Source organism: Tetrao urogallus (genome assembly GCF_951394365.1).
Source record: "Tetrao urogallus genome assembly, chromosome: 5".
Lineage (NCBI taxonomy): Eukaryota > Metazoa > Chordata > Aves > Galliformes > Phasianidae > Tetrao > Tetrao urogallus.
This window is the reverse complement of record NC_136818.1, coordinates 31,125,032-31,146,882: the sequence shown is the minus strand read 5'-3', so window position 1 is coordinate 31,146,882 and position 21,851 is coordinate 31,125,032. Positions and strand designations below refer to the sequence as shown.

Here is a 21,851-nt window from a genome sequence, read left to right as displayed (position 1 = left end):
CTCCAGCCAGTTCTTTACCCAGCAAAGAATGTACCTGTCCAAGCCACGAGCTGCCAGCTTCTCCGGAATACTGTGGGAGACAGTGTCTAGATGTTTAAATGAAAAGTTAATCTTCTAGTAATGAGATTACATTTGAATAACATTTAGGTTTTCTCTCAGGAAAATAAAACTCTATTGTAAGAATAATCTTCTATAGTCGCGGTGTAAATTCTCACTTATTTCAGTGCTGAAATCTGAGATTCCAAATCCAGAGGCCTCCATGGGGCTGAAATGAAGGGTCCTGGACCCAAAGTTGCTGGAGGGGCCCAGGAGAGGCTGGGCTGTGGGTGCCCTTAGGGCCGTGAGATCTTGTGGCTTTAGGGGATTTTCATTCTCCTTAATAAAGTATTTTGAGCTTTGCATTGAACAACATCTTTCAGTGGCTAAACTGAAGAGGAATAATGAAACTCAAGAGGAATAATGGTTGTCAAGTACATTGAAATAAAAAGAAAAATTGCTTTGTAGAAAGAGTTTAAAGGGGGAGAGTAGAGGAATCTGTGAAAATCCCTGGTGTTCGGAAATTCCTGCTGATTATTGAATGCTTGTAGGCAGCTTGGATGGGAAGCCACCAGCTCTGGTAATGTGCGCATAGACTTAGCTGATAGATGTTCAAAACAAAAGGACGGCAGAAAATTAAGTGTATTGATAACTGGAGAAAAAATGGAAAAGTATGAAAATTTTAGTGTGACATCAGCTATGTTTTGAGGTAAACTTCCTTGCTCTCTCCCTTAGTGGGTTTATGTTAATGTACATTTAATTTTAGAGGAAGTAGGAACCACTTTTAAAATACATTTTTTTTTCCTATTTATTACATATTATAAAAGCCGGTGGACTGCAAAAGGATCTGTAAATGCCTAATATGCATTTATCAGCTCAGACACCGTTCTGTCATTGTGACTTTTACAGTGAGGGCATGTTTATTTCCACTTAGATACAGGTGACTAGAAACCTCACTATCAGTAGTTATAATCAAAGAATACAGTCCCAAAGTAGTAGGAAAAACCCACGGATGTACTTTAAAACCCTTTGTGAAATGATTCACTAACCACAAACATATAATATTTACAAAGCTAATTTTCCTAGCCAACCCATAGTGATTTTGTCAGTAGATCGGAAACAGAAGGAAGTGTGTCTTTGTAGACCTGTAGAAGTTTTACAGTACAGTGGTTTGTGCTTTGGGAGCTGAAGAGAGAGACAAGAAGGAAGAGCAGCTTAGTGCAAAACTGTGTTTGTAGCACAGTCCCCACAAGTAGGCACTCCTGCATTCATACTCAGTTGATGATGGTAAAAATCCTGACTCATAGTGGTCTAGATACATCAGCAGTACCTCTGAGCTTGCTGTCCTTTCTTTGGGAGTTTATCCCTCTGGAACTGTTCAGCAGCTTAATGACTGGATTTTGCCGCTATGGAATTGCAACTGTTTTAATAAATAATAAATAATCAATACCTGATTATAATTAGGTCACACGCCAAAAAAAAAAAAAAAAAAAAAAAGGAGCTAAAAAAAACCACCAATATGATTTTGTAAACTGTACAAAATAACTACTAGATAAAAAAGGCGTTAGCCTGTTTCCACAGGAAGAAAATTGGAAGAGGGTAAAGCGTTGATTTTTATTATAAGGGCTGGAGGAGAAGCTTCGCTCCTACTTGGTAGGGCTGCCCCCTAGTGCACTGCGGGCTGCAGGCTGCAGAAGTCAAGTGCAGCAGCAGGATTTCCTGTGCATGATGAAAGGGCTTTTAAAGCACAGATGATTATGACTGAGATAGATAGATACAGGTGTGTATCCATATATTTATGTAGGTGCATGTATATTTGTGTAAATATATAAAATAATATTGGAGTGTCACCTTGCGGTACTTCTGTTTGTGTCAAGCTGATGAAAAACAAGGTTTCTACCAAAATCCATTTTCTCTTTTTTATTATTATCATTTTTCAGAAAGTCTTCATTAATGATGCTCAAATAAGTCAAATCTCTCACTGTAATGTTGCCTGCCATTAATGGAAATAGAGGCAATGACGAGCTGCAGCTGTAGTTCACTAGAGTGAGCAGGATCTGTGTCCTGATCCCATCGCTTACATTACATCCTGGTGTACTTTAATTATGTCAAGAATTGCCCAAATGTCTTGGTGCTGCCATAGCAGCTCTTGGCACATTTGACTATTGCAGGCTTTGCTGCTCAGAGTGTGTTTTTGAAGTGTAGGGTTTTATTTTTATACATGGAACTGGATATCCTTTAGCAGATGGATCTGTAGAACCCAATGCACAGTCACACAGGAGCATTAGCACCCTCCCTGTTTGTGCCTGTCAGGAACAGCTGTGGCTCCATGGTGGAGGAGGTGCAGAATGGGCTGAGCTAGGCTAGCTTTTGCTCTGTGTATACTGCGGGTAGTGCTGAGGGGCAGTGATGATGCAAAGAAAGCAGATATTTGAATCCACAGAATCATAGAATCATAGAACGCCTCAGGTTGGAAGGGACCCCAAGGATCATGAATCTCCAACCCCTCGCCACATGCAGGGCCACCAACCTCCACATTTAATACCAGCCCAGGCTGCCCAGGGCCCCATCCAGCCTGGCCTTGAACACCTCCAGGGATGGACGGGGCATCCACAGCCTCTCTGGGCAGCTGTTCCAGCACCTCACCACTCTCATAGTAAAGAACATCCAACCTAAATCTTCCCTCCCTCAACTGGAGGAAGAGCAGAACGTTACACCCAGATGTTGAATAAACATTCTTAACTTGGTGAAGCACAAACATCTTCCAGTGTCCCCATAAATCTAATGTATGTTGTTATCTCTGAAGTCTGTTTAAGTTTACAAGTTAATTTTGTGCTCGGAATGCTGTATTGCAGATCTTTTTCTTCTGCACTGGTTGTGTATTGCCCTCCCACATTGGCAGTACCACCTGTCGAGGAGCACCTAGTGTTTTAGTGCATTACTGCCGGTGACTGCCTTCATGGTTTCTAAATTACTTATTGATTTGCTTCTCCATGCCTTTCTTCCCCCATGTTTTTTTCTCCCCATTGACATTCCTGGTGTCTTAGCTCACCAGCATTTTTGTTCATCATTCTCATAATATCTGTAGATCAGTCAGTATTTGTTCGCACAAATCTTTTTGATTTTTTTGAATGTGATGTGTCTTGTTCAGAGTGTAAGGAAGTTGGCTGCAGTTGAGAGTGATGTCTGAGACAACAAATGAGTTGGCATCAAGAAATCTCTTTACGTTTTCATTTAGTTTTGGGATTCACACATGTGAATCCTCAAAAATGACAGTATTGGAGTCTGTATGCTTCCTATATTGTGCTTTCTTTGTGCTTTAGATTCTTACTCTTTCTGAAAGGGAAGGATGCAAAAACTTCTGCTGTATTGCTCTTACATGCTGCCCAGCATGAGCAATGTGATACAGAGCCAGAAGTGTTAGGTAAAGGGAAACTGTAATAGGGAGAAAGCTTTGTTTTCTTTATGCTTTGACTTTGAGTCCTTGTGTAAACAAAAGGCACACAAAAGTATAATAAATCTTTGGCTGGATGAGCAGTGACACAAGGGCAATTTTGTACTTATATATAAATACGTGGCTGCTACCTTACTGTCAAAATACACAGCCCAAGTATTTCAAAGCAAGATATATAGAGCACATTACCTGTATTTTCCATTTACGTTTTTGTGTGTGCTTGATAGCCTGGATTTATATGAATGAAGCCAAGGAATGTGAATAGTTGTAAGATGTTTGCACAGTTTGACCACTGGAGCACGTGCACCACAATAACACACTGCTTGTTGTTATCACTTTGTGGTAAATTACCACTCCATCCCTAACCTGTATTTATTGATTGCACCAATAAGCCACGTACATTCCAATGCAAAGTCAAGTTCTTGTGGAGTTTAGGCAGAAGCCTTCATCTATAAGGTCATCTTCAGTGCAAGCTGTGCAAGAGCATGTCTGTCCATGTCCTTGGTCTCAAGTCATGTCAAAGACCCAGTACTTGCTCTAAAATGTTATATTTTTATCCAGAGTTCTTCTGTCATGAGAACTTGAAAGTTCTATCTCTGTATCAGTCAGAGTCCTCCATGCTGTGCAGCATTCGCTGTGAAGTCCACTGTGATGCAAGGGGAAGTCTAACTGCAGAGGCCACAAGGCTTGGGAGGATTGTGCTTGTGATCTCTTTAGCTCATCTTAAAGTATGGAGTTTGGTATCCTCCCATACTCCTAATAAAATGAGATTTGTATGGTAATCCATCCTCGGTGCTTTTTGTTCCTTGTGACCTTTTTGGTACCTGTAAGTGCCCATAGCATACAAGGAGAAACATTGATTGCTGAAGGAGATGATAACGTACAGAGGAAATGCCCCAACGTACCTGTAACAAAACCACTTCTTGCTGCATGGGAAATAGCCCAGAAGTCTTTTTTTTTTTTCTTTTTTTTTTTTTTAACCCCCCACACTGAACAAGGACTTCTACTAGAATAAAGAAGCCATTACAGTCAGTAAAGCCTGTATCCACATTGTCTGCCTGCTCCACTCATACCTTCTGCTTGCTTCTGGCCATTCCTTGTCATGGAGATTTATGATTGGTACGTGAGAGACCCGATTACCTGCCTGCAATCACAGTCGTGCTCTCACTGCAGTGCATAGTGCAGCTGTGTGATGGGAGCATGTCATTCTTATGGGGGAACTTTCATTCTGATAAAAGTGAGGCCGTAAGCTGAAATTCTGCCACGTAGAACAGGTGGCTGCTTTAAGATTGAGCAGGAGATGAGCCGCAAGGAAAAACACATGGAGCTGTTGTGTTTAGGGATGACTGAAATGTTTGGTGTCTATTTGGTTGTCTTGGATTGGGCTTATGAGGCACAGTCATGCATAAAGCTCCACTCAGAGGAAAGGTAAGTTAGGACAGAAAGCTTTCTGCCTTTCTACTTTATGTTTCGCTTTGTATTCCTGGATATTTTCTGGTGATCCATGTATCTTGAAAAACAGATGTAGTAAGTAGAATGGCTTGGTCATTTTCTATAGCAGAGCATGTAGTGTATCATCTTTCAACAGGATTAGCCTTTCCAGCACATTAAGTTGCAGACTGTCAGGAGCTAAGGTACACAAAAGATAACAAAAATATCACGGTGATTCCCCTGCAATGAGCATACAGCTGAGCGTGATCCAGTGCTGCTGCACCGAGGAACAGAGACCAGGTATGGCTGGAGGTTGGCAGCCAGGAGAAAGAGGAGGTTGTGATTTTGTTGTTTTATTTTGTTCTAAAGACAAATAAAGGGATGGGTTATTCCAGGAAAAATCAAATCATTGTAAGCATTGTACTGGGTTGTTAGCCCAGATGGGGTATTCTTAGGGAAGGACAGAAGGTGTCTTCTCTGTGCACGTGCTGTTTATAAAAGTCTGTGTATCCCACTGAAAAACTTCCAGAGTCTGCAAAACATGACATTCCCAAGTAAACAGATTTACACAGTCATAATACCCATGCATGTAGCATTGTAGGAGATTTCCTCGTATCATACTGGAGATTGCTTTTAATACAGAGATTTCATTTGCCAAGGTTTTCAGAGATATCTTTGTGCCCACTTCAAACAAACTCATTCTGCATCTTTTCTCTGTGGTCGAATGGGCTGTGAATGGCACCTTACAGACTGGGATTGCTGGGTGGTGTTGGCTTCTAGCCACAACACTGCATTGCTCTGCGCTGGTGTTTCTGAGAGAAGAAGCAAACAAAGGACAGCTAATTCTGAAGAGATGGCGTCACTTTGAAGAGTTGAGAGGAGCAAAATTGGTCGTGTAAAATAGTCCTTGGTTTTAGATTCTCAGATTAAGCAAATTATCTTCTTGCAAACAGATCAAGACACTGAAAGTGAAGATGCAATGCCTGTAATTCCACAAAGAAATGCTAATTTGTTTGAATTTGGATGCTTTTCCGAAATCTTTTCATTAGAAGGCTCTCCTAGTTTGAATTGCCTACTTGTCACTTTTTATTTTAATTGGATGGTCCAATTGTCTCTTTGAAAATCTAAAAATCAGCAAAAAAGCATTTCCAATGCCTTGAAGCCTTGAATTGCAGACCCTGCAGCAGAACATAATGCATTAATTATCCAGCCTCATATTACATGGATTTGTAGCAGTGATTTCCTCATCTTCACAGACGTTTATTACTGACATTTCCCCTGATGAGGTGTGGATGAATGTTTTAAATGATAACATAGCACACTAGACAGTGTGAGCATTTGCAGCACCTCTGTAGTTACGTGCCATCAAGCAACAGCAAGCTCATTCATTTGAGAAACTTAGCAAAACCATGTTGTGGCCCTCTGCTTGAGAAGCAGCTGTCACGGAAATCTCTGCTTGGTTTACTTGTAAGACTGTATTTTCCTGCAGAATTCCCTTCTGTTGATCTGTCTCATATGAATATGTTGCTTTGAAATTTGGCTCCTTCTGTGCTACTTCTGCATGGTAGTAATGGAATTGAGAGCTACAAAGAGGCTGTGAATGGCGAATAGGTTTCCAAATGAGGAAGGAGCAGTCAGGTAGTGTTTGAAGGATCAATTGTGAACGTGTCTATAGCTTTGTTTAAACTTCAGAAGTAAACTCTTAATTGTGTTTTGCAGGATATGAATGATTACTCGCCAGTATTTAGCAAGACGCTCTACAGAGGAATGGTTGCTCCTGATGCTGTCAAGGGCACTGTTATCACTACTGTTTCAGCTGAGGATCAAGATCCTCCGGTAAGCAAAAACGTTCTGGTAATACTCTGCACCCAAGAGGGAAAAATCTGTAACCCGTGTAAGTGACCTATCCCTCTCAACAGCAAAGGTGCTAATTACGAGTTCCACAAAGCAGTAACTCGTACATTTTTGTCAGCCTGGCCTTCGTCATTCTGGACGGAGGCTGCATTTGTGAAATGATGATTCCCAAAGGTGACAAGTCAGTGATACAGCTCCTTTCTGACAGCAACATTTTTGGAAACCTCTTGACTTCCCAGTGACAGGTGAAGTACAGGAATAGGGAAGCATGGCATGCATGGCTGGCTTTTCTACAGTTGTGCAGCTTAGCAAGGAAACAAAACACAACTCTGTGAGACTGTTGCTTTCTTGATTTGCATTTTTTGCTCAGGGTCACATGGAACTGCACAACCCACCAGCTGGCCCTGTTGGACTCTGTTTGAACAGTGTGGTGATGTTTTGGGGATGAGGCTTATTCTTGCCACTGGCTTTTATCGCTGCTCCCCAGTGAAGCAGTTGATTGACAGAACTGAGCACATATGTTTGACTTGTTAGCTATTCTGAAGGGCAATATCAATTTTTGTAATCAGAGGTTGATGAACACTGGTGGCCAGATGATACACTGAGGACGATAAAAGCCAAAGATGTTCTGGCAGCCAGGTTTAATTTTTAATTGTTAGTGTTTCACATATTGAGGAGTATAATCCTCAGGGAGAAGTGTTCAGAGTGAATATGCCACGCACATTAAAAGCTGATGACAGTGCTTTGACACAGATCAACTGTTGCTTAGCAAAATATGCTTCATAGTAATTTATTTACCACTCAAGGACAGAATGCGAAACCAGTGTTTCTGTAAGGACAGTCCTGGTATCCCCTTGTAAAAAGTCCTAACATACAACTGTAAGTGAATTCCCTGCAGGTGGTGTGCATCAGCTGCGTGTTACTGAGCTTTGAGGCATTAAGGTAGTTGGTATCTGCTGAAGTTCTGAACTGTTGTTAGTCCAAAATATATAAAAGACAGTATTATCAACATATTGCGGATCATTCCTGAATGAAAAAGCACTCTGCTGCTGTGGTACTGCTGTCTAATTAGTAAGCTTTTTCCTCAAATAAATGACTCTGAACTGCATTCGTTATTTCAGGGAGTTCAGCAGATGGTGCTTAGCTGGAGAAAATTCTCTGTTGCTCTCCCCAGGAATGACTTGGGAACCAGGGATTCCATTTCTGTTAAGTGCTTTCATCCTCAGTAGTTAGCAGCAAATAATTCAACAGAAAACACTCTGCTCGTCTCATGAGTGGAGTCACTTCAGAGTGATCTGCCAGTGGAGAGTAGAGAAAACTTGCTTTGCATGACGATCAAAACTGTGCAATTTTTTCATTGCAACAGTAAAAAACTGAAGTACTAAATCTATCAGTAACAATTCTACAATCCTGGCAGCATCCCAGCACCAGTACATGTTTGCTCCTTCAGGTTATCTCACTGATTTTTGAAAAAAACTATGCAGATAAGGATGGTAAGGATCAGTGAAATAGGGCAGATTTGTTCACAAATGAGTTATTGGGATTACATAATAAAGTATTCATGACTACTCACATATTATTGTGATTTGTATGCTGGTTTTATTTAACATTCTCTGTTGAAGATATTAGATATGTAGATATGTAGACATGAAGATCAACAGATATGTAGAAGATATTTTGGTCTGGATGAATTGTTTACCTATTCTGATATGGTCTCAGTTCTTGAAGTCTGAGCTTTAAAGAGTAAGATACTGTTTCACTCAATGTGATGAATGTTTAACTGATGGGTGTATGTAATTTTTCCTAGTTCCATGGAATCTGCACTTTCTCATGCAAAGTTATTTCTCATTTAGAAACCAAAGCAAAACTCCTAATAGCTCATTAAGCTGCCAGCCTAGAATTTTTAGAAGTATGTTTTGCCCCTTTTCCTTCTGGACTCTCCATTTCTAACATCTCTATCACTATCACGTGGACAGAAAAATGTAGGAATTGATCGTAAGTCTGCCTGCAGTGGATAATAATGGCCATCTCCAGTTAGTACGAAAGCAGGAGAATAGAAAACCAGGCTAAAGCACTTACATCTCCCAAATTCCTTTCCTGTGATTTCCTCATGTATTTATATATATCTTTTTTATCTGGGCTTGAATATTTTGTATTTGAAAAATGTGGGGGTTGCTTCTATTTCCGTCAAGAAATGGATGCACACAGGAGGTGGAAATCAAAATCACTGAATGCTGGATCTCCCTTATTACCTTTATAGCAGTCAATAACGATGTTACAGTAATGGTCTTCAAAAATCAGCTCTTGCATTTCTTTGATTTGTATCACAGCTTCAAAATAAAACTGCCCCTAGGCTTTAAATGAATGTGCTATCCGTAAAAGCCAGCTATGGAGGAAAAAAGCTTCTAAAATTGTTTTAGAAAGCTGATATTTTATTTCAAACTAATGGTCAAAGGCTTTTTTTTTTTTTAATTTAAAAGAAGGAAGAAACGTGAAACCATGGATGGTTTTGTTTCTTTTTCTGGCTCAGCTAAACCTGTTTAAATGATTTGTGTTACTGCAAAAGTGTATTTACTGGAGCTTGTTTTCACAGTAAGTGATGTCACAAAGTATTTGGTATGAATTCACCAGAAATTGGGTTTTTTTCTGAAAAATAAAAGAAACCAACGAAACCACAATGCTTTTCTCTGTTCAGCAAGAGTAGCTTTCTCTAAACTTGCCGTAATTGAAAGAATATTCCTACTTGTTGTACTCAGTATTGGAGAGAGTACTTGTTTTTTTTTTTCCTACCTGCTAGAAATTTCTGTGCACAGTACTAATACATCTATCCTATCAGTTCAGGAAAATAAATAGATGCTTATTAAGTAAGTAATTTTGGTTTTAGTATTCAGTTAAGAGACAAATCAATTTGAAAGTCACAAACTTGAGTTTTCATGTTGTCATTTTACAAGTAATGTGGACAATTCCCCTGTCAACATTATAGAATCATAGAACTACAGAATAATTAAAGTTGAAAAAGGCCTCTAAGATCACCCAGTCCAAACATCCACCTACCACCAATATTGCCCAGTAATCCATGTCCCTCAGTACAACTCCTACATGTTTCTTGAACACCTCCAGGGACAGAGGAGCTCTACAGAGACTCACTGTCTTCAGCAAATCCCAACTTCACAGTGTGAAGTTAATCAGTGTGGATGGCATGAGAATTCAAACTGAAATGCTCAACACCTGCATGAAATTCCTCTACAGGAAAGGCAGATGTGTATTTTCAAACAGCAGAAGAGCAGGCTTGGACGAACGCAATATTGAAAGATGTCAAGCTCTCCAAATCTCTCCATAGCAAAGGGGACTGCAGCAGTGACAGGCATGGAAGTGGTAGAAAAATGTTTCAGGCCACTGAAGTTGATCTGGATGAAGCATCATCTGCAGCATAGTGTTCTGTATTCGTTGTGGGAAGTATTCATTCAGTGATATTCCTGAGAATAGATAATGTTCTGTTTGTGCCTTTGACCTCTAAAGGTAAGCCACAAATACAAGTGCAGGTGTTCACTAAAGATGTGGCAGAGCTGCAGGTTGTAAAGCAGGTGAAAGATGGGAGGCTGGAAGAGACTCGTGGTATGGAGTGCTCTGGTTTACTGTAGCAGTGCATTTCCTAAGTGGTGGTTTAGAAACTTACAGCATGGAGATGTAGGAGCGTGCTGAGCAACTAAATGCATTTGCAGAAAGGCACAAGAGGTAAGGATCAGTTTTTACTGTTAAATGAAGTACCATTTCATTTATTGCTTGGATTTATAGATTGAAGGTGATCCTTTTTATTTTTTTTTATTTTTTTTCTTTTCTTAAGCTTTTCTCATTGAGTTACCACTCAGTAAGTTTTTTGCCTCAGCACATCCTGTACTTATACATGTGAGTGAAAGAATGACTGGGTAGGGATCAATTTATGGAATTTTATTCACTTAAGAATGGTAAGCCATCAACGTAATGGAAGTGTTGGTAATAGGATTCATTTGGTCCTAAAAAACATGGACTTCTGATTATTACTAATGATTACTCTGTGCTATTTTCAGATGCTCCCAAGTAGGTTCTTCATTATGTTTTCATTTTAACCTGCGGATTTCAAAGGAATCTAAGAAATCTTGGTCTGGAGGTGGGAGATCTCTCTGGTGGTTACTCCTGTGTCAATTAAAACACAGAAACAAGTTCTTTCCATTGGCCAAAACAGGATTTGAAGCAAGTGTCAGTTTCACTTTCAATCATTTTCTCCTTTCCTGTCCTTTTCCAGTTATTAATTTATTTTTTTTAAGTACTCAGTACATCTTCTAGTTGCTCACACTTTTTCCCACAGCTTGCATCTTATTCTAGGCACACTTAGAGGTAAAGGGTAACAAAATGCTTAGCGTAGAGGAGTAAAAAATGGCCAAGGGAATTACCATAAAGGAGCAGGCCCACCTGTAACATACATGGCTGTTGAGGGTATGATTGAGTACATCTTCAATTCTAAATAATGGGTAAACCTTATTAGAATACAAATCTGTTTTCCACTGTTGAACTGCTTTCTTTGTTTCCTGAATGAACTCTGTTAGCTCTGTTTGAATTTAATTTCCAAACCTACTCCCTTTTTGAAAACACTGATCTGAGCAAAGGATGAAGGCGAAAGTGAGGAACAGTGCCAGCAGGTATCCTGTGAGGTACATTTCTTTGCACGGATTTGTTTTGTTGGAAAACATTGAAATGTTATATCTCTATTGGAGATGCCAAAGAAATGCTTCTAGCAACTAAGGTAGTTGTACCAGTGTCTGTAGAAGAATACTTATCTGTAAGAACAGGGAGTAAAATAAAAACATCTTGAGAATACCAATGAGAATAAGCCAACAGTTACAAATATAGCCCAGGATAAAAGAGGAGTCTAAGGCTGCAAGGTAATAAAGAAAAATCTGTCAAGAGAGACAGAATGAAGTGAATACTTTTTCAGGTGGAAATAAGATATTTGCTTTATGGCATGTTAGTGTGGACTGAGGGATGTTAATAGGTGTGGATGCCCAAGCACTGGTCTTTCTGAGGCAGTTCCTAACACCTTAGCTGCAACTGTATGGAATCAAATTTAGGGTTTTGGTGCTAATGTCTGTATGTGCTGTTTTGCTTTAGATAACACGAGAGCTTCAGTGTCTTCCAGAGATATTTTTCAGTCCTTATAGTGAGAGATAAGTGCAGACCATGAAGCTTGGATGAAGCTTCATGAAGCTCAGTGTTAGGCTTTCTCACTAACGCTCCTGAGTTTTATCAGCATATTCCTTAGGATCCCTGGCTAGCAGACATCTATTCCTTGTACAAGTAGATGTGGAATAGTAAAATCAGATGCACAGCAGAGCACTAGTTTGCATTTAAACTTCAGTGCTTAAACTTGGTTGACTGGGAAGGCTTTGGTGATGGGAAAGGTCTTTAAGCTTGACTTATTTCCAGTTCTGTACCTGTTTATAAGTGAGATAATTGCACTTGGAGGGCTTTGAATGGTGAAAGTTACTTTTTGGCTTGGCAAAGGCACTACCTGTGTTATGTTCAGTAGGCTGTATGGTTGGCCTTACAAATACCTGAGTTACTCAAGGACACCTGGTAATACTCCTGGGGAGAAAAAAAATTTTTCTTTGTTATGATTAATTTATGCTTTATTGAAGTGGAGTAGCGATAAAAGGCACCAGATGATTCTAATCATTTTCTCAAAGTGCTTAACCTTCCAAATATTAGGAAACGAGCAGCTTGAGCTCGTGGAGAAATGCTTGGTGTAATAATCAGAAGGTGAATATTCCCAGGACTGATACATCACAAGGTGCCTCTTTCATATGGGCTACCACTGTGAAAGCTAGAATACCTCAGTCTCATGCATTTCCCCTGTATGTTCTGATTTTGTTGATTTGAATTGTCAATAGAAGCAGATGCAGAAGCTTAATTTTAATGACCAGCCAGCTTCCGGAGCTCTGGATCATCCCACTTAATGGTTTATCCAGTCTCGTAGCACCTTGTAAAGTTCGCATTCAATTGATCCCCTTTGTCAGATTGAGAGTAATTGTCCTTATTGTTTTACAGGCATTCGCTGAAAGTACAGTGCTAACAGATATTTAATAAGAGGTTTCACAGATAATTAACTAGAAGTAAAAGCATTCTTGAACAGTCTGGGGCTTGATCTTTTAAAAATTATTACTGTTGAATTTCACAGAGTCTGCTGGAGTTCAGTATGAGGGAAAGACGCTGAAAATTCAGTGAGCTCTTGAAGTAATTTTATCTCAAAATCACAAGTTTAAAAACTTATATTCTTTTTGTGATCAGCTTGTCATTAATTCAGAATTTCCAGATTTCATCCAGACTTGCAGACTTTTTCATTGGGTTATGTACTACAGAGTAAATTAGCTGAAAATTGAGAATGTATGTAAAATTCTAGTAATAACTGGTAAATGAGAGAGTAAACAGACACAAGTGCACAGTTCACAATTTTTAGCTGGTTTGAGACCCACCAACATGGGTCACTTTTCTCCTCAAGTACCTGGTTTTGTGCCTTGGTTACCCAGCTTTGGATATTGAGAGTAATGATTCCTTGCTTCCTTTAGAATTGCTTCCAGAAACACGCATGAAAACATACAGAAGATGTTACTGGTGTTACGCTGCTCACAATTTTTCATGACTTCTCCACATTCTAATTTTTGTTCAGCCTCTCCGTGCCCTGTGGGAGTTATCTGAATAGTGCTCACATGTACTCTGGGCGACCTCTTTTTTCAGGGCCTCCGTGTGCAACCTCATGAGCTAATACAAATGTTGGGGATGTTTTCGTGCCATGGCCATCGGCTGTGTCCCAGCTGAGTGTAGTTTCCCCAGAGCAAATGGAACCTTAAGAAATTATGCAGTAATAAAAAGAAGAATTGAAGCTGGATGATCTTCAGAGCTGAGTTTCGTATTATTCTTGAACTCCTTGGAAAATTTCGCTTCAAAAGAATGAAGATGGTTCCTGCCAACTAAAATCCTGTCTTCGTGCTTTATTGGTATTATTTGTTTGGGAACATAACCTTTTGTTTTAATTTTGCTGTAGACGTAGGAATGCATCTGAATTACTTCATAACAGAAGCAAAAGAAGATTAATACTTGAGATAACTGAAACTTGCTTCTGAACAGATTTCCCTGGAAAATTTCTCTGGAGATTTTTCTAATTATGTTGATGCCAAAATGCAGTAAATAAAAAATAAATTCCCATTTTGTTATTTTCAGAAATGACAGGGGAGAGGTGTACTTGACAGTCATATCAGGAACACTAACTTGATGAGATTTTTCTTTATTTAAAAACAAATTGCCCAGCGTGTGCATGTTTAATGATGATGATAGCTTCTAGTCCTGCAAGCAAATGTGAGCACCAGTACTGTGTAGCCAAGCAGCGTGGATTGCAGCAGGTGATTTCCTCTTATAATGATATTGAAGAGAAATTACAGGGAGAATATTGTATAATTACCTCTGTTACACAGTGATCTCTGAAATTTCTCGTGTTTTCAGGGATTTTCATGTGTCTAATGTGCATGGTCCTGTAAAATACTTCTACCTACTAGCATAGTCTGTCGCTTATTACTTCACTGAACATCAAAGCATTTCTGTAAGACCCAGTTCTGGGTTACTGAAGGTACTGTTTTGCCAGTGGCACTGCAGTGCTGAGCTTGTTGCTGAGTCCTTCCTGGGCCAGGCTGGATGTCCATGGAGGGCACAGGGTCCATGGCCCTTGTCACTGCTGCAGTTAAATCATCCAGAGGAGTGGCTAGGCTCTACAGAAGCTCCACAGAAGCTTATCCTCTTGCTACCTGTCCTTATAAAAAGTCCCTCCCTGCTTTCCTGTAGGTCCCCTTCAGATATTGGAAGGTCACTACAAGTTCTTGGAGCTGAAGAGCCCCAGCTCTCACAGCCTGTCATTGTAGGGGAGGTGCTCCAGCCCTCGGTCCTCCTCTGTACTTTCTCCACATTTTTCTTGTGCTGGGAGCTCTAGAACTGGACACAAACACCTATCCCAAATTTATTCACATGTATTTCAGTTCAGAGTGTGTATTTTGAATCAGCATTTCATTGTGCTTCTGTTGTATCAAGAAAATGTTGGTCTCATTTACTGAACTTGAAACACTTTGTGAAATACTTCTGCTCCAGTTTACAGAACTTTCCTAGCATGAGCTAGGCATGTGTATTTAAATACGTTGTCAGGAACAGCAAAGCTCTTTTGTAGCACAGTGTTGAATGCAGATAGAAAATACCAATTTTCTCTTAATGAAGCTTTTGGTTTGGGATATTTTGTCTGTTGGAGTACAGCATGATGTCTGACGTCTGTTTAGAAGCTGCAGTGATACCAGCAGCAGGACTTGCCTTTGTAAGTGCTTCTCTTAATCTACTGAATATCCAGGTAGCAACAATTTAGCTGCACTGCCAAACAGTTCTACAGAAATCAGTGTGCAAAAGGAAAGAAAGAAGTAAGTATATATATAATAGGCACAAAAGATGCTTTCTGCACCTTGTTTGGCATTTTCTTTCCTTCTGTATAGCACACAAAATCACCACAGAATGGCTTGCGTTGGAAGGGATTCCAGGGATCATCAAGCTCCAACCCCCCTGCCGCATGCAGGGTTGCCAACCTCCATATCTAATACTAGACTAGGCTGCCCAGGGGCCCCATTAGTGGTTCCCAGTGATTTAGGAAGCTGCCACTTAGCCACCTTTTGGCCTTTGAAAGCAGGCGAATTACTAGTGAGCAATAACAGTATTAGTGAATGGTCACTTGCTGATAATGGCGGTAACCTGCTAAAGTTCATCCTCTCCCAGACATTCTTTGAAACCAGTGGAAGGATACATCCCACCCCAAAAGAGGTTGGTGATACCTCCCAGAGACCTCCCTTGCCTAATTCTTGTGTGGACCAGTATCCATCTGACACTGGAGAAACTTCACCAGATGCATTCACAAAAGCAGCTGTTGCAGCAAAGCATGGAGTGCTGGGAGCCAGCTGCCTGCGAGCTGTGCTGACAGGCATGGTCATTCCACATGCTCTGAAGGTCCCTGGAAAGGTGACTGCTGGAACAAGTGCACTGCAATGCAAAGAATACATTAAGAAACTTCATTCTGAAGAACAGGTATTATTTATTTTAGGCACTCTGTGGTGAAACGGTTAAGTGAATAACCTCCTATTAAAGAACACTGAGGTACTGGTCTGAAAGATCCACCCTTCTGGCTGCCCCTCTTCTGATTCTCTTCTTAATTTTGGTGTTTTTGTGTGTGTGCAGACAGTTTGTGAGACATGCACAGATGCATAGGCTGTCTCTGCTTGTTCTTGCCATTAAAATGGGACTGAACCGTTTGTTACAAGGCTACTGAAATCCATCTGCAAACCTGCTTTTTTTTTATTATCAGCGTTAGCACAGATTGTTTTCCAAGGTTGTGCTTAGAACCAGCCATGGTGTCTAATGGCAAGAGGGAAAACCCCTCTTTTACAGGACAAGGCCACAGGTATCCTGTCAGATCACAGGGGCATTTACTCACCACCATCTTAAATTGTCCATGTGGACCAGCAGAGTGTTCAGGTGATGGTTCCAGAACCAGTCTAGTGCTCTCCTGATCAGCCACAGATGATGCACACGTTGGAATTTGTTGGAACGTCATCTGAGTGATTTAGTTGCTGGAGATGAAGATTTTGAAACTTTAGTTCTTCAACATCCAGTTTTGGAGAAAAGTGAAACCTCTGGATGTTGCTGTACATGGAACAGTCCTTCCAGGACACATGGTGGCTTTGCCCAAGGAACATGGTGCTCTCCTCATCTTGTCTCCTCTAAAAAAGTGTGTAGGTACTACACGGACAGACTATCCTGTGTTAGAACTGTAGTCTGACTTTTCAGAAATGCAGTGCTCACATCTTCCCATTGTCAGCTTTCAGGACACAGTGAGAAAGCAGTTGAATTTTTGATTCAAACTTATTATTTAGACATTTCCTGAACTGGAAAGGAGATTTTTATAATTTGGATGTTGAAGTGCTGTTGAAAGATATGCTAAACAACATTAAGCCTTGGCCGTCATCTGTAATTTTAAAAGCAATAATAATAAGGAAACAGACTGAATACAGACTCTGTCTGTATTTACGTATATTCATTGACCTTACGAGTTCTTCAGCTCACTTCTATATGAAATCTTGAGAAACCTGGGCCTCTCTTATGTCACAATATCACATAAGATATTTGGGGGGGAAGTCCTCGTGAACAAACCTGATTCTTAGGCAGGCAAGCTGCAAATTGTGACATCGCAATGGGGCGTGGTGACAGCACAATTGGCCTTTGTAACGTCACAATGGGGTGTTGTGATGTCATTATGGGTATTGTGACGTCACAGTGGGGCTCTGTGGTGTCACAATGGGGCTCTGTGACATTACAGAAGGGCTCAGTTACATCATAATGGGCTCTGTGACATCACAATTGCGGTGATCTGTTGACCAGTGTTGCATTTTAAATTTTGAGTAACTGTATAATCAAGATGCTATAATCGCAATATAGTTGTTTAATCAACAGATATCAAGATGTTGTAATCACAATATAATCAAAAGAATCAAGCAAGGTAGACAATGATCACAAAGAGAATAAGCGGAAGAGCTTACCCTTCGGCTGAGCTCACCAGAAGACACCAAGAGAGGGGATCTCCAGAAGAGATCCTTCCCCTCTGATAGCCAGCTCTTAAATAGGTCTAGGAATTGCCTTCACCTGTGCTCCTCTGGCTGGCTCATGGCTCACCTCAGGTGATTAATCAGAGGTTCAGGCCGTGACTCAGCAGTTCCCACACAAGTAACTTAAAGAAGAATGCAAAAATAAAAGGATATTTATGTTGTTTTGTTTCTGCGTTCCAGGGCACACCAGCAAGCCTAGTCCGGTACAAAGTAGATGTTGTCCAGTTTCCTTACAGTGCCAGCATTTTTGATGTGGAGGAAAGCTCAGGACGTGTAGTAACTCGGGTAAACCTAAATGAAGAGCCAAGTACAGTGTTCAAGGTATGTTCTCATGTAGCTGTGTACTGTCAATGGAAACGTTCCTTGCACTTAGTAGTATTTCTCTCACTTTTGTCTTTCTCTCTCTAGCTTTATATTCCATAGAAATAAATGAAGTTCTTATTTGTTTCTTCAGTTTCTCAATTTCCTTCTGGTACACATTTCCTGGCCTTTTTTATTTCAGAAAGGTCTTGGATAGATGCGTTTGTTGGTGTTTGGTTAGAAAAAGAAGTAATGAAGCAACCGAAGGAAACCTCAGTTTTTGAAAGTTACATTGCTGATGTTTCATTTTCAACAGGGCTGTCAGCACAACAGTTTTGTGGAAGATTTGTAAGAATGGCAGTATATCTTGTAAAGGAACTTAATGCAAGATTGGGTGGTTTGGGACTTCTGTTCTCAAGTACTATAATGTAAAAACACTGGCTTTAAGGAGATGTGGACTGTTGTTGTCCTGTTACTGTTCCTGAGGAGTCTCAAGTGTAGTTAGTCCAGAGTTATTTATTATTTCAATCCAAATCTCTGGGACAGAGCTCCTTTCTTAAATCCATAAATGAAGGAGTTAGCTGAAAATAAAAATTGAAGTGTTTCAGGAAGCAAAACAATGTCGTTTATAATACGTCAGGGTTTATATGTGATTTTCCTACATGGGAACTGCCAACCTTATGTTTCTTAATTCAGGTATGTTTAGTTTCTTCTTGCTACTCACTTATTTCTTTTTGAATTGAGAATGAAAGGGAAATTTATTTGTATACTTTTCTGTTATAAGGTAATAAAATTGTCTACCATTTTCTACTTCTTAATAAACTCAAAGAAATCCAAGCTGTGGGGTTTTCCTGAGTTGGTGATTGCATCTAGAGCATTGGTTTTTGTGGCTGCACTGAATCTTCAGTGAAATTGTCCTAGCAGCTTTTAACATGCTCATACTAACAGCAACTACAGTACTTTGCAGTTCATTGATATGTTGACTGAAAGAGCATGTCCTATTGCTCTAGGCTGTCTTTTCGCTGACCTATTCTGAGAACAACAGACTTCATAGAATCATAGAATCCTCAGAGTTGGAAGGGACCTTTAAAGGCCATGGTCCAACTCCCTACAATGAAAATGGACACCCTACAGCACCATCAGGTTGTTCAAAGCCCTGTCCAGCCTGACCCTGGCTGTCTCCAGATATGGGGCACCCACGACCCCTCTGTGCAGCCTGTGCCACTTCAGTGCTGATCTGCTAATTTGCTAGAGCAAAGGACTGATCTGCTCCATCCAGTGATCTCCTGAAATGAGGACAAATTTAGGGAGAGAGAAAAGTAGAAAACTATCTGTTGATCCATCTCCAGTGGGCTGGTCTCTCATCCTGGTGCTCACCTTTGTTTGAAAGCTGAAAGCAGGTGAATTTGTCCTGGCAGAGCAGCACCAGTAAATATTTAGTAACAATTACTTATGCCAAAAATTTACAAAGGGCTTGCCTTGCTTAAGATCTTGTGTTGTCTGTTCTAGCATTCTGAGAATGTCTCCTAAGAGTTTTTTCATTGTCATCTGGGGGGAGATAATGTTTTTTTTGGTTGTTGTTTTGATATCAAACTTTAGTTCTAAATATTAATGCTTGTTAGCAGAACAGAATTCTTACCCAACAGTTCTGGTTTTTATTTTATGGGGGGCTACGGATGTTTTTTCAGTAGTAAGTATTCCAGAGCTTGAATGCTGAACTGAGCTATAAGTAGGAAAGTTATAATGGGTTCTAGTGTTTTGAGTCAGGACTGTCTCTGATAAGACATGAAGGGAATCCATGAAAAACATGAATTGTATAATTAATGGAAGCTTTCAGAGATTTGGAGGTGTATTTGTAGAAGGCTGTGGAATTGAAATTCTGTTTCTCCGCATTTCCATATATTTTCTAGCACATGGTTCAACCTGTGGATGGCTGTCACCTTTTTCCTCTGTGTTTAACTCTCATGAAGTGTTTGTTTTGTAGTGAAGAAAATCTCTGACTTGTTATACCCTGAAAATACAAAAAGTGCTGTTGCAAGTCAAGATAAAAAATGCTGTTGCCTATACTAAGACGGTGATTTTCTGCACTGTTATAGCTAGTGGTCATTGCATATGATGATGGAGATCCTGTGAAGTTCAACACCACTACTGTAGAAATTGCTGTACTTCAACCTTCAGTAATCCCACGGTTCACACAGGAGGAATACAGGTAATGCATTTATTCATTCACATTACAGCTGTCATGGTTTAAACTTAAAAAAGTTCCTGATAGATTGGTTGCAGCATGGAAGCACCTCCCCTGCATTCACTTCAGCTTCCTTTCCTTGTTCCGTTTGACTCACAGGAGGAAATAAGCCACAAAAATAAGGTTTGAACCAGTGTACCAGAAACCTCATGTGCTTAGAGCTGATAATGCATTTACTGATGTTACCTCTTCTTTGGGAAATAGAATTTGATGCTGCTCTGAAGAAAGAGCTAACGCTTGAGTCCACCAGAAGAAGAAATGTGTGCAATTACATGCAGGACTCCGATTTGTCAAAGTCAGGGTAGCAAAAGACTTCAGAATTGTTCTTTCTCTTAGCTGCAAGTTTTTTTGGTGGACAGCCGTTCCCTAATCTTAGCAGATAGTGCTGCAGTATTACCATCTTAATAGGTTGTCTCCAACTGAAAAGTTGTGGGCTGTGGTTGACAGTAGTGAAACGCTTTTGTTAAAATTCTCCTCTTAGCGGTTGAAAATCTTAGTCAGGTGGATAAACAAAAAGTTCCCTACAACCGAGATACAGCTAGGATCATCAGGGCTTCAGGTTATTGTCTCCATGCAGTTTCAGTATGTGTGATCCTGTGAGCCATTTGTGTTGAATGAGAGGTCCCATTCAGTATCTTTATTGATGACCTGGATGTGGGCATTGAGCGTGCCCTCAGTTAGTTTGCAAATTACACCAAGTTGGGAGGAAGTGTTGATCTGCCTGGGGGTAGGAAAGCCCTACAGAGGGATCTGGACAGGCTGGATAGCTGAGTTGAGGCCAGTGAGATGAGGTTCAACAAGACCAAATGCCAGGTCCTGCACTTTGGCCAAAACAACCACAGGTAGTGCTATGGGCTTGGGGCAGAGTGGTGGGAAGACTGTGCATGGAAAAGGGACCTGGGGTGCTGATCAATGCTTGGCTCAACATGGGCTGGCAGTGTGCCCGGGTAACCAAGAACGCCAATGGCATCCTGGCTCGTGTCAGACATAGCGCAGCCAGCAGGAGCAGGGAAGTGATTGTCCCTCTGTACTCAGCCCTGCTGAGGCTGCAGCTCAAGTTCTGTGTTCAGTGCTGGGCGCCTCACTACAAGAAGGAAATGGAGGCCCTGGAGTATGTTCAGAGAAGGATAATGAAGCTGTGAAGGCTCTGGAGCACAAGTCTTATGAGGAGCTGCTGAGGGAGCTTGGGTGGGTCAGTCTGGGGAAGAGGAGGCTCAGGGGAAACCTAATCACTCTCTCTAGCTCCTGTAGGGAGGTTTTGGTGAGGTGGAGTCAGCCTCTTTTTCCACATAACTAGCAATAGGACAAGAGGGAATGGCCTCACATTGCACCAGGGGAGATTCAGGCTGGACATTAGGAAATACTTCTGTGAAAGAGTGGTCAGGCACTGGAATGGGCTGCCCAGGAAGGTGGTGGAGTCACCATCACTGGTGTTAAAGAAATGTGTAATTGTTGTACTGAGGGACATGGGTCAGTGGGAAGTATTGGTGATAGGCGGATGGTTGGACTGGATGATTTTGGAGGTCTTTTCCAACCTTCGAGATTCTGTGATTCTGAGAGGGAATTTACACTTGAGCTCTTTGATGTAAGAAGTGCAGGTGATTATTATTGCTACTCAGTCGTAATATGAAACTCTGACAATTAAAAAAAAAAAAAATCAACTCCCATTTTCTTGAAATGAAGTGAAAAAACAAACTGATGCTCAGGCTGGTTAGTTTGTTAAGGCTGGTTTCCGTGAAAGTGTTCAGGAAGAGTTTCAGACATTTTTGTAATAATAAGAAATAACAAGATCAGTGTGCACAGCCTCCCTGTCTTAAGA

At 40.6% G+C, this 21,851-nt stretch overlaps 1 protein-coding gene across 4 annotated transcripts in view; it reads left to right on the top strand.

Annotated features, from left to right (window-relative positions):
- The window catches only part of PCDH15 (protocadherin related 15), a gene marked incomplete at both ends in the record, with an annotated part of 312,883 nt that overhangs the window by 210,621 nt on the left and 80,411 nt on the right, over positions 1 to 21,851 (top strand). For all 4 annotated transcript variants that reach the window (XM_079536322.1, XM_079536319.1, XM_079536321.1 and 1 more), the window contains 3 exons: positions 6,641 to 6,757; positions 17,668 to 17,808; positions 19,884 to 19,996. In XM_079536322.1, coding sequence (XP_079392448.1) covers positions 6,641 to 6,757; positions 17,668 to 17,808; positions 19,884 to 19,996 — 371 coding nt within the window. The remainder of the gene's footprint in view (positions 1 to 6,640; positions 6,758 to 17,667; positions 17,809 to 19,883; positions 19,997 to 21,851) is intronic.